Genomic DNA, 13,985 nt, shown 5'->3' on the forward strand with positions numbered 1-13,985 from the left:
TGTTATGTGGAACTAAAGTCAGTCATGATCTGTGTGGGCTTTGGAGGAAACTATTAGTTACCAGATGCATATTACCTAGATTTAGGGACAAGTTCAGAAATAACTTTTTCGTTAGAGAAAGTCAGCTTAAACAGGGTCAGTACCTAAAGGCAATGCTTAGTCATATTCATATTAAGTCACCCTCCTATCTTTCTCATTAATAAATAACTAAATAAAATCTTTAAAATGATAATTTCTCCTGGTGCTTCCTAATAACATTAAACCAGCAGGATTTTGTGCAATAGATGAATGATATGTGGAATAAATGGCAGATATTAAGTATTTATTTATTAATGAGAATTTCTCCTACTTTGTCAGGTGAGACACCTACCTTGTCCCATGAGGCCTTAAGCCCCTACCTTACTCCTTAGCTCAGGTTTAAAAAACATGCAGTTTTATGCCATTTATACCATTTTGTGGTGTGTAGTTAAATTTGGATATTTCCCTCCTACTAATCTATCCAACATTAATGGCACAATTCTCTCCTGCCCTAGGATGCCTGAATTGTACATATACTGTCCTTTCACTGTGCTTCTTAATATCAGAAGATATATATATACATATATATATGTATATATGTGTGTGTGTGTGTGTGTGTGTGTATATATATATATATATATATCTTGTTATAGTTACACTCTATTTACTATCCCACTATTAAGAATAACAATGCATTGCTTTATCCCTTGCAATGTATGGATGGTAAGATTTTACCTGTAAGGTCAGCCACTGGGACAACACCCCAGTCAAGAAGGAAAAAAGATTCTTAGAAGGTCAGTGAAATAGCTCACTTGAATCATGTGCTACTTTGTCATATGTGCGATCCAGGTTCAAGCCCAGTTGCAACTGCACTGAAGGTAGCTTCATTGCTACGGTTGGAGACTAACACTCTCTCTCTTCCTCTCCTCCCAATCCCTTCTCTGACTCAAAAGAAAAAAATTTTTTAACTACAAAAACAGATTATTTTTGCAATTACCACCTCAAACTTGAACTTATGAATGTTGCTAACTTAAAAAGTTGTCTATTTTAAATATGGTGATTTTTTTTTTAATTTCTAAGTAACACTTTTTTAAAAAGACTATATGAACTTCTACTTAAATGTCAGGTATTATTCAAGCATGCTCAAGAAAAAGCATGGCTAATATTCCTGTTAACAGAATTATCCACACTAGGGCTATAAAAGTAAAAGCTGAAAGTAGACTTATTTTTGCACACAAGAATATCTAATGGTTAGGAAATCCACCAGCTGAAAAGAAAAAAAAAAAAAAAAAAAGCTCACTGTAGTGGTTCCTAGGTCCAAAATTTGCTGTCACAGATCACTTAAATTAAAACACAGATTGATTTTTTTTTTTTTTTAACCAGAGCACTGTTCAGCTCTGGCTTATGATAGTACAGTGAATAGAACCAGTGACTTTAGAGTCTCAGGCATGAGAGTCTGTTTGCATAACCATTATGCTATCTACCCTCTGCCCAAAACACAGATTCTTTAGTCTCATTTAGGGACAATGATCTCAGAGATCTGAAGTATACTCCAGAGTTATTGCTAACTGGCTCTTCTTGTGATTCTGATGCAACCAAGTTTGGGGAAAAACTAAACTCAGTTGTGGTACACATGGTAATGTGAACACATTATCACAAATAACTCAAATTCAGCCTTCAGTTCCCACCTGTAGGGAAAAAACTTCACAGTGCTGCAGGTGTCTCTCCTCCATGTCTCTTCCTCTATTAAAGAAAAAGGGGAAGAAAAAAACCTTAACTATATAAACATGCACTTTAATGGTAGATACCAGTGCATTTGGGAAAAAAAAAAAAGTTTGGGAATAATTGCTTTAGGATCTCATAGTGCCTGAGAAAATTTGCTTTACTCATTGCAAAAATACTGAATATCTGCCATTTATTCCACATATCATTCATCTATTACACAAAATCCTACTGGGTTAATGCTATTAGGAAGACCCAGGAGAAATTGCTAAATAAACTACCTTTCACAGCACTTGAATCACTGTTTCAATATTTGAATAACTAGGAATTCCATTAAACCCACACTAAATGCAGGTGGCTTGGAAGATATGACAAAAACCCGAACTCAAAGTACATACATGTATAAAATGTACTTATTAATTTACTGCAGTTTTCTTTTTTTTTCAAAAAAAAAAAAGCATAATGTCATGGCAAAAGTTTGGACAAAGGTATAAAAAAATAAGGGCTTGAGTTGCAGAGGTCTCGAATTACCTGGTTGTCCTTTCAACCGCCAAATTTTTGTGTTTCCACATCAGTAAAAAGAAAAATAGCTTGAAAGAGGAGAAACCCAACCTCAGTTGAAACAATTTATTGAGGCAGCAGCAAAGGAAGGACTTCAGATGGTTTCCTGCTCCCTAAAAATGGCTGCTCCCCACTAGGGAAAGATATGGATCGACCTGCCAACACCCATGTCCAGCAGAGAAGCAATTTCAGAAGCAAAACCTTCAACCTTCCAGCCCATAAAGAATTTTGGTCTAGTGGGCCAGGAGATGGTGCAGTGATAAAGCTTTGGACTGTCAAGCATGAGGTTATGAGTTCAATCCCCAGCAGCACATGTGCCAGACTGATGTCTGGTTCTTTCTCTCTCCTCCTATCTTTCTCATTAATAAATAAATAAAATCTCTTAAAAAAAAAAAAAAAGAATTTTGGTCTATATTCCCACAGGAGTAAGTGTTAAGAAGATGATGAGAGGACTCTGAACTCCATCAAAACCCAAAGAGCGAAGATGGAACTTTAAAAAAATAAAGAAGGAAGGGAGGACAAGGTATGACTTAGGAAAGGAAGAGCATGCAAGACTATAGGAAGGGGAAAAAAAGGGAGGGGGTTGTAAATATCTATATAGTCAACCCATATCTGTGATCTCAGGAGAACTACTACAGTTTCCAATGGAGGGAGTGGGGACACAGAACTCTAGTGGTAGGGAAGGTGTGAAATTATATGCTTGTAAATCAATACTAAATCACTAATAAAAACTTCTATAAAAAATTTTAAAAGGCTGCTATTAAACCGAGTGGGAAAGGGTAAGAATGAATGGAGCTCCATTTACATATGTGCTGATCAGATTGCAAAGTAAAGAATCAGCTTGCCTACTGTGGAGAACAGTAATGCTGGTTCACTCCACAGTTAGGCCAAAGACTTAGCAAACGAGGAGGAAAATACAAGAGAACTTTCCAGTATGAAATAATGTTAGGGAAGTCAAATCTTTGTAAGATTAGCATGACAACTACCTCCAGGATAGAGAGGAGGAAGAAAAAAAAAAAGGCTAATTTATAAAATAACATCCCAGGGAATGGGAAGGCTTAAGGGTTGTTTCTAAAAGGTACTTTAAGCAACCAACTCTTTAAAAAAAAAAAGTCTGGACCAAGATGTTTAAAAGTACAAAACAATTCTAATTAAAATTTTAAAAAGAAAAAAAATAAAGAACATAAAAATTGGTGCTATATAGTTCTGGAAAATGGTCTGCTTTGCCTCCTAGAGGAATATGGGCCAAACTGAGAATACCAGCTGTTATCTGATATTTTTCCAAGAACTGAATAGGAGGGCAAGGAAAAGAAGTAGTCTGTTGCTTACCAGCCCCCCACCCCCAGTTCAGAAAAGCAGAAAAGTAGCAGCAGATGTCACAGTGTAAAAGCCCCAAGGCTTTACTACCCTTTCTTCCCTGTATTCTGAGGAAGCAGCTGGGCCCTGAAGAGAAGGCCAGGTGATAGAAACTGAGGAAACAGCTGCCATCATTCCAGGCCTTCTATCATGACCTCTTTATCCCTCATTCCCTCATTCACTTTCTCTCTCTCTCTCTCTCTCTCTCTCTCTCTCTCTCTCTCTCTCCCCACCTTCTGTTTTTCTCTCTAACAAAATTAAGGAATAAAAAAAAAAAAAAAGGCCACTGGGAACAGTGGTGCCACTGTGCAGGCACCAAGTTCCAGCAACAACTCTGCTGGCAAAAATCATCATCATCATTATCTTTGTGGGCCTGGGAGATAATGTATAGGTAGTGTACCAGTTTCATGCCTGAGGACCCAGATATCACAGCACCAACATATGTGATAGCTAAGCAGTAATGTTCTCTTCCTTTCTCTCTCTCTCTCCCTCCCTTCCATGAAAACTAACTCATAAGAAAAAAAAATAATCTCTAAAATACAGAAAAAGGTATGTAGAGAAATATACAATTATAAAAATCAGTAAACTCTGGAGTTGGGTAGTAGCTCAGTGGGTTAAGAGCACATGACGCAAAGCGCCAAGGACCGGCGGAAGGATCCTGGTTTGAGCCCCAGCTCCCCACCTGCAGGGGAGTCGTTTCACAGGTGGTAAAGCAGGTCTGCAGGTGTCTATCTTTCCGCCCGTCTCGCCCTCCTCTCTCCATTTCTTTCTGTCCTATCCAACAATGACATCAATAACAACAACAGTAATAACTACAACAATAAAACAATGAGGACAACAAAAGGGAATAAATAAGTATTTAAAAAAATCAGTAAACTCAAAAACCAAAGCTTTTGTGATCTTACAATGTATTAAAAATCTATAGTTTTCTATAGGAAAACTGGAGCTTGAAGAAATCAAGTTAAGTGAGATAAGCCAGAAAGAGAAAGATGAATACGGGATAATCTCACTCACAGACAGAAGTTGAAAAACAAGAACAGAAAGGAAAACACTAAGCAGAACTTGGACTGGAGTTGGTGTATTGCACCAAAGTAAAAGACTCTGGGGTGGGTGGGGGAGAGTTCAGGTCCTGGATCATGATGGCAGAGGAGGACCTAGTGGGTTGTATTCTTATGTGGAAAACTGGGAAATGTTATGAATGTACAAACTATTGTGTTTACTGTTGACTATAAAACATTAATCCCCCAATAAAGAAATTTTTAAAAATCTATAGCTTTTCTCAAATTTTGATATCCAGTTATTGGCATATTTTCTGTGTTAAGAGTGGATCTTTTTATAGGACATCTTCTTGGTCAAGAAATATATCCAGTTATGGAATCCCTTATATCCAAATACACATGGAAGTCTATGAAGAGTTTCCTTTAGATGAGAAAGAGCTGGGAGGTATCTGTCCTATGGGCAATAAATATAAAGAATGAGGTGTCAAAACCACCCAGGGCTAACAAATTACCTAAACTAACAATTCTAAAAGAAGCAACTTCTAAGCACAAAGATGACATTGCATTTCCAGATACCTGAAAAATGAGCAGAACTTTTTTTAGACAAGACTCTAAGCAAGACGGATGCCACAGTCAGCCTTGACTAACTTCCTCTTACCACATTAGGCTATAGTTGGAGCAGACTTCTTAAATCAAGGGTGGTAAATAGGTTCCAAGTTGAGTCAGTTGATAAGAGGTTGTCTGGAACACTACCTTGAAAAACATTTGGGAGTCACATACAGGCCCTGTGGGAGAGACTTCTGATTGATTGGCAATGTCTGTAGCTGGCAGGAGAAGGAAAATTGATGGCACGTGCACTGTGATTTTACACATGCACTTCTCTCTCTAAAGGAAAAGAAAACTATACTGCAAGTTGGATTAACATCTTATCCAGAAAGAACATACATAAGGATTTTGAAAACGAAACAATGTAGAAGAATATCCACATTTGTCTTACGGTAATTCTAACAGCAAAATTATCCACAATGGTATGTGTGCTTTTCTAGTTACTCTTCTTATAACGTGAATCTGTTAAACTACACCCCAAGGACTAGATCAAAACTCCCACCTGTACTTGTAAGGCTCTTGAGGCAAAGAATGTGCTTTTTTTCTTGGGCTTTTGTTTTTTGTTTTCTCCAGCAGTGTTTCATACCTACACAAAGCCACCATGACTGGTAGACATTTAAAAAAAAATTCTTTTCAAATATTCAAATAGAGACTGAGAGGGAAAGAGAAGACAGTGCCACCACAGCACTATTCCCCATTCATGAGGTTTCTCCCGGTGCAGCTGTCTCTTCCATGTGGAGGTGGTGGCTTGACCTGGGTCCTCACACACTGAAAAGTGGGAAGTGTGCACTCCATCAGATAAGCTATTTCTGGCCCTGCTCCTTCACATTTTTAAATGATTGGGGGGGGGGGGAGAGGTAATGGACTATGTTATGACAAACTGACCTTACATGATATTCAAGTTTCAGTTTCCACATGTGAGGTTTTACATCATCACAGCCACACCAACTCTATCATGTAGAAGCTATCACTGCTTTAAGGCCCTAATGGCAGAGGTAAGAAGGTGTGATCAACCACATGACAGGCAAAACAAGGAATTCATTGCCTGGCCCTTTACAGAACAAGCCTGTCAACTCTTGTGTTATACAAACTGGTTGAAAGGTTCCTCAAGTTAGAGGGAAAAATAATACTTCTTGATAAATAAATTGTAATTCAGTCACCTTCACACTTTTGCATAAGAATGATATTACCATTCCCCTCTGTGAATACAGGAGTGTTAGACTGCCCACTCAGAAGGAAAGTTTTCCCATTAAACAACAAACAAAAATTGCATTATGTCTTCCAGAAAGTGTCAATATGGACGTGAAACTAAAAAAAGGAACTATACATAAATTTGATTTCTTTTTTAGGCTCTGTTCTGCAAAAAGATAAAGAAATTAAACATACTTTTATTGTTTTGGTTTGAAGTCTCAATCCATTCAGAGTGTTGATAGCTTTCTCTGCATCCTTAGGATCAATGTAGTTCACAAAGCCATATCCCAAGCTCTGGCCTAATGAAATGGAAGGGGGGAAAAGGCAGACATTAGTTCTATACCACCGATGATGAAGATCTACTTTCACTTTGGCATATGGTCTTGTTATTGACACCAGCATATATTTTTGATAGTTAAAGAAGTTTCCATTAATTATTAAAAATATAGACGGGTTCTTTTTTTTCTTCTTCTTCTCCTAATACATTTTCAAGTTTAAACATTACTTAGAACTCAGTAAGCTGTTCTATGTGATAAAACACACACCCTGTAAGTGTTCCAACATACATGTCCCTCTTGAGCCACTGCACCCAGAAATAAGGCAACATTCATCTTCTGAAACTGGGCGCAAGTCTCAGTTTAGCTACTGAGTGTGTTTCAATAGCATGACTTTTTCAGCTTCATGAAATGAGGATGTAGTATGCATCCACTGAGAACCTGTCCATGCAATGTACATTTCACCTTGACAAGCTTACAGCCTTTGCCTAATAGGTATTTTAGTATTTAAAATAATAGGGGCTAGGTGACGGAACACCTGGTTAAGCACACGTGTTATAATACGTAAGGATTCAGGTTCAAGTCCCCAGTCCTTTCCCGTAAGGGGCAAGCTTCACAAGTGATGAAGCTGTGCTGCAGATGTCTCTCTCTTCCTCTCTACCTCCCCCTTTCCTCTCAAATTCTGTCTTCATTCTATCAATCAAGCAATAAATAAAATATTGGAAAAAATTTAAATAATAATCATGTATGTGTGTGTGTATATATGTGTGTGTACATGTGTCTTTATATAGTTAATTTAGAAGAGGGCTATGTTAAATAAGCTGAATCCAATTCTCTGGAAGGACAAAGTTTACAGGTACATATGCACAAAAAATTTAGATTTTTGTATTGCACCAAAGTAAAAGACTCAGAGGTAGGTAGGTGGGTGGGGGGTTCAGGTCCTAGAACAGGATGGCAGAGGACCTAGTGGGGGTTGGAAAAATGAGAAATGTTATGCATATACAAACTATTGTATTTACTGTTTACTGTAAAATATTAATCCCCCAATAAAGAAATTTTAAAAAATTATATTATGCATGCCCAAACAAGTGTTAAAGAGAAACAAAAATAATTTTCAAGCAAGTGCTGCTTCAAAATAAGTATTTTGTCATTATTCTGTATCATCTGAGCCCTCTCACACTCTGTTCAATGATACACACATACACACACACACACAGTGTCAAAGAGTTGAGATCATTGGCATCTGTGTATAGTCAATTGCAGAAGTTTTCAGCTAGGGGAAAGTACATTGGTGTGAAAAGATGAGAAACACTGGGGCAGGGTAGGAGTGCACTCGGCTGGGCCTATATATTACTGTAAACAAGAATCGGACTTTGAACACCCAGTCAAGTGATGAAGCAGGAGTACAGGTATTTATCTATTTCCCCCTCCCCTCTCAATATGTCTTATCAAATTAAATGGAGGTGAGGAGGGGAACAAATGGCTGACAGAGTAGGGGGTTCCTAGTGCTGGCACCAAGGCCCAGTGATAACACTGGTGGAAATAAAAATTAATTAACTAATTAATTGAAAGAAACACTATAGGTAACCAAAAAGTAACGCTAAGTTGACTCTACTAAAAGCCATAGCAAACCAAACGAAAGTTTCTTAGAATATGCTTAGTGAAGGCTCAAATATTTTTCATTCATTATCTTAGGAATCTGCATGCATGATACTGCTGACTGGCCTCCCAGGCCATGCCCCCTCCTCCCCTCCCTTCTTGCCTTCCAAGAGAAAGAGGAGAGGGGAAGACAGGAAGATTAGAAACACTATAGCATCACTCCATCACCTCAGTATTGTCAATGGAACCATAGTATTCCCATGTGGTACAGGGTCTTGAATCCATTCTTGCACATTGTTAAGATAGAAGCTCTATCAAGTGGACTTACATCCTGCCTAGGCCACTGAAAGTACCATTTTTGCATCAATTTCACAGCAAAATGAAATTTTCTCTTGATGGGTTATGCTTGAGGTCCAAGTGTGACATGGTACCTACTAACTATACCCCAAAAACCAAACTAAGTGAGAAAACTAAATATGCCTGCTATCTATGACACAAACTTGGTGTGAACTTGGGAACCACTGTTATCATCATCACTATTTAGTGTAATTGTTGATAATTTATACTTTCATAGCAAGTTTGTGTGTGTGTGTGTGTGTGTGTGTGTGTGTGTGTGTGTGTGTGTGTGCCCCCAGGATTATTGGTGGGGCTCCATACCAGCACTATTAACCCACTGCTCCTGGTGGCTAGTTTTTCCATTTTATTGGATACAACAGAGAGAAACTAAGAGAGGGGAAGATAGAGAGGGAGAGAGGATACCTGCACACCTGCTTCATCATTCCTGTAGCGACCCCCCTGCAGGTGAGGAACTGGGGGCTCAAACTGGGATTCTTAGGATTTGTACTATGTGCCCTCAACCTAATGCTCCACCACCCAGCCGTGTGTGTGTGTGTGTGTGTGTGTGTGTGTGTGTGTCTGTGTGTGTGTGTGTGTATGTATGTGGTTTGTTATTAGGATGTGTCATCTAAACTCAACAGAATAGCATCTGGCTATTTGAAAAGATGAAAGCATACCTTTTCTGACACGATGAACAAAATTTTGAGGTGATTATGATATGTAAGTCAGGAATGAAAGATAACTACTGGAAGGTTACACTCCCACGTGTATATCAATAAACAAAACAAGAGAATTACTCCTCATAAATAAAAGAAACAAAATTCTTAAGACTGTGAAAACTAAGGTGGTTGTCTGAGGGAAAGAGATGGCCTAGGATGGGGTGGAAAAAAAAAATGGATGATGGGACCATTCCAGCAGTGGGATGACACTTGGACTTTGGTGTGTGGTGAGACTTGTACACAAGTAGAAAGATGAAGATGTAACTTCCACAATTCTGTCATTTGACAAACCAATAAAACATTTTAATATTTTTTGAAAACTATAAAACTGAAACGGGGAGCAAGGGATAAGCCTAAACTAGTTCAGTTGATATTTTTTCTCACATTAATCATAGAGGCTTGTTTTACTCACAGTTCTATTTTTACAAAACTGTCTGTGAGATCATTGTATTTTTAAACATTCAGCTTTTCACTAATTTGACAAATTCTTATCATGTGTCTATTGCATATGCATAGTGCCCTCTTACAAAATATGTTACAGTTCTATTGTCACTAAGGAAGATTAAAACTGGCTGAACACTCTGCATGGGCAGAAAGCAGCTTGTGGAGGGGGAAAAAAAATGGAACTTGAAGACAAACAGAGAGAGTTCCGGTCCCAGCTCTGCTGTTCACCAGTTGTGTGACTGTGAAGAAAGTACTTAACCTCTCAGAGTCTAAATTTCTGTATTCCCATGGGGGTCTTTTGTTTGGTTTGGCTTTTTTTGTTTTTCCTGGAATCTGGACCTTGTACATATGCAGTTTCACCACTCTGGGTAACTTTTTGTCATTCATAGACACAGAGATTGTGAGAGATACCACTGAACCTACTATGTTGTGAGTCAAGGATCCATACATACACTTAGCAAGGCAGCCAGCCTACCTGGTAAGTCACCTCTCAGGCCCATAACTTCCTATTTCTTTTTTTTTTTATTTCTTTTAATATTTATTCATTTTCCCTTGTGTTGCCCTTGTTTTTTATTATTGTTGTAACTGATGTTGTCATTGTTGGATAAGACAGACAGAAATGGAGAGAGATGGGGAAGACAGAGAGGGGGAGAGAAAGATAGATACCTGCAGATCTGCTGCACCGCCTGTGAAGTGGCTCCCCTGCAGGTGGGGAGCCAGGGGCTCGAACCAGGATCCTTAGCTGGTTCTTGCGCACTTATCCCACTGAGCTACCGCCTAACTCCCTTCCTATTTCTTTTTATTATTTGGAGAAATATATATTTAGAGAGATAGATAGATAGATACACACACACACACACACACACACACACACACACACACAGGGAGGGGGAAGGGGGTAACAGAAGGAGAGAGACACCTGCAGCACTGCTTCACTGCTCATGAAGCTTCCCCCCTGCAGGTGTAGACCAGGGCTTGAATCTAGGTCCTTGTGCATTGTAATGTATGCACTCAACCAGGTATATCGCCACCCAAGACCTTGACCTCCTATTGCTCAATAAGGATAATAATTCCTACCCAAGAAAGTTGCTAAGATAGTGATGAGTACTATTCACTATTTTAAAAATATTAAATTTTATTTATTTATTTTATAGAGACAAAAAGAAACAGAGGGAAGGGAGGCTGAGACAGAGAAACACCTGCAGCACTGCTTCACCACTCATGAAGCTTTTCGCCTATGAATAGGGACTGGGGGCTTGAACCCGATCTTTGTGCATTGTAACATGAATGCTCTACCAGATGTGTCATCACCCAGGCCCAATCACTATTGATGATTAAGATTATCCTAGCCAAAAGAAAAAAAAATAACACTGTTATATGTTGTGAAGTGAAGCGTATTCATTTAAAATGAGATAAAGAATGTCAAGCTGCTTTGTGATGTTCTTCACAAAAATGTGAAGGTATCAAGTATCCCCTTCTTCTATATACTGGCACACAGTCAGTATTTAATTTTAATTTACCACTGAGGAAGAAACCAAGAGACTTGTGCTTGAGTGATATTGCTAAGCCACTTTTCTGGCCCTATTTCTTATTCTTTATCTTTGAGAGTGAGAGTGAGAAAAGAAAGCAAGGGAGACTGAGAAAGAGCAGAAGCCAGAATGTCCCTCTGTGATGCTCCCCTATGACAGCAGAGCTCCATCCCAGAGTTTCCCACACAACACAGCATAGGCGCTACTGGGCAAGCTATTTTCCCAGCCCTGACACCTATTTTGCTAACCTTGGCTGCACACTGAAGTCTAAAAAGAAAAAAAAAGAAAAAGAAAGAAAGAAAGAAAGAAAGAAAGAGAGAGAGAGAGAGAGAGAGAGAGAGAGAGAGAGAGAGAAAGAAAGAAAGAGAGAAAGAAAGAAATATATAGCGGGGGTCAGGCAGTAGCACAGCAGATTAAGCGCAGGTGGCGCAAAGCACAAGGACTGGCGTAAGGATCCCAGTTCTAGCCCCTGGCACCCCACCTCTCTGTCTTCCCTTCCTCTCTCCATTTCTCTCTGTCCTATCCAACAACAATGGCATCAATAAACAACAACAATAATAACAACAACAAGAGCAACAAAAATGGAGGGAAAATAGCCTCCAGGAGCAGTGCGTTTGCAGTGAGTCCCAGCAATAACCCTGGTGGGGAAGGAAGGAAGGAAGGAAGGAAGGAAGGAAGGAAGGAAGGAAGGAAGGAAGGAAGGAAGGAAGGAAGGAAGGAAGGGAGGGAGGGAGGGAGGGAGGGAGGGAGGAAAGGAGGAAAGGAGGAAAGGAGGAAAGGAGGAAAGAAAGAGAAGAAATTAAACATAGCCCTTCTTCTTCTTCTAGCGTTTGCCAAACATAGCCCTGAATACCATTTCCAAAGACTTCTATTTCATTGACCTATTAAGACCCTGAAACCACACCCAGTACAAATTTCAACTTGTGTTTGCTTTTATTTCCTTGTGTTTTAAATTCTATCTAAAGAATTGGTGGTGAGAATGGTAAGCAGACAACCACCACAAGAAAGATAAGAAGTTATACCCATATAACCATGTGACAACAATTTAGAAACCATTACTTCCTTAATGAAACAATGTAAAATTCAAAAAAAAAAAAGTAAAACACTGGTGCAAAACTGTTAAAATCCTGACAACTCAGAGGTCAGGTAGGGGCATATCTGGTAGAGTGCACACAGTACCATGCCCAAGGACCCTGGTTCACGCTCCTGGTCCCTACCCTAGCACAACTTCATAAGTTGTGGAGCAATGTTATAAATCTCTCTCTACCTACTCATCTTCTGTCTCTATCAGAAGGGGGGAGGAGAATCGCTGACAGAAAAGGTGGAATCATCGTATAGACATTAAACACAGAGATAACCCTGGTGGCAAAAGGGGGGGGGGGATCCAGGGGCCGGGCGGTAGCGCAGCAGGTTAAGCGCACATGGCGCAAAGTGCAAGGACCAACACAAAGATCCTGGTTCGAGCCCCCAGGGGGGTTGCTTCACAAACAAACAGCAAAGCAGGTCTGCAGGTATCTATCTTTCTTTCCCCCTTTCTGTCTTCTCCTCCTCTCTTGGTTTCTCTCTGTCTTACCCAACAACAACAATAACAACAGCAATAACGATAAACAACAAGGGCAACAAAAAGGGGGGGTATAAAATAGCCTCAAGGAGCAGTGGATTCACAGTGCAGGCACTGAACCCCAGTAATAACCCTGGAGGTAAAATAAAATAAAATAAAATAAAATAAAATAAAATAAAATAAAATAAAATAAATCCTGATGACTCCAATATGCAGTCAAAGCTGGAAGTTATAACTTTAATGGACTGGGAATCCTGAGTGGAGCCAATTGCTGATGGTCTGGGCATATGAAATGACTGCAAAGAAAAGTCCCTTTTTACAGAGACACTTTAAATATAAGTAGATCCCCCCCATCCCAAATATTCAAGTTATCTAATACATCAGAGAAAACTTTATTGGCCTCTTCATGTTACACTTGGGCACAGCAGCAGTATCCACTAGGGTTAGATCCTGCTAACTTGTCTCTTGCTAGACACTAAAATCTTGTTCCAAGCACAATGCAGTCACTAAAAATGTTACTAAATAAAAAGTTACTAAATGAATCAACAGTAAACATAATGGTGTTATGTTCTTAACCAAAGGTATCATCAACAGAGAATGAGACTTAGGTTTGACTTCCTTACAGGATTACTGTTACTGATGACAGTCAAGAGTCAGTCAAATCTACTTCAACTACCTGTAAAATGAATGTCTTCAGATAGTATTTGCCCTCAGGTGATTTCTCCTTCATATACAAAGTTTCTGGTTTGGCTTTCCATGTGGCACACCTGGTTGAGCGCACAAGTTACAAAGCACAAGGACCTGGGTTCAACACGCCAGCCCCCATCTGCAGGGAAGAAGCTTCACAAGTGGCAGAGCAGGGCTGCAGGTGTCTCTGTCTCTTTCCCTATCTCCCCCTTCCTCTCAATTTCAGGCTGTCTCTATCTAATAAGTAAAGATCAAAGAAAAATTTTTAATCAATGCATTTAAAAAACATACAAAGTTTCTAGTTTGTCTAGTTATAAGGGGGAATATATCCTATCAATTAGATGTCTGGTGAGCACAATTTTACTATTATTCTAGACAAAATA

General features: G+C 39.2%; 1 protein-coding gene across 21 annotated transcripts in view; it reads right to left on the reverse strand.

Annotated features, from left to right (window-relative positions):
• ELAVL2 (ELAV like RNA binding protein 2) overlaps positions 1-13,985 on the reverse strand; it is a 199,215-nt gene that overhangs the window by 55,980 nt on the left and 129,250 nt on the right. For all 21 annotated transcript variants that reach the window (XM_060199653.1, XM_060199650.1, XM_060199656.1 and 18 more), the window contains one exon: positions 6,648-6,751. In XM_060199653.1, coding sequence (XP_060055636.1) covers positions 6,648-6,751 — 104 coding nt within the window. The remainder of the gene's footprint in view (positions 1-6,647; positions 6,752-13,985) is intronic.

This window comes from Erinaceus europaeus, chromosome 10, assembly GCF_950295315.1.
Source record: "Erinaceus europaeus chromosome 10, mEriEur2.1, whole genome shotgun sequence".
NCBI classification, from domain to species: Eukaryota; Metazoa; Chordata; class Mammalia; order Eulipotyphla; family Erinaceidae; genus Erinaceus; species Erinaceus europaeus.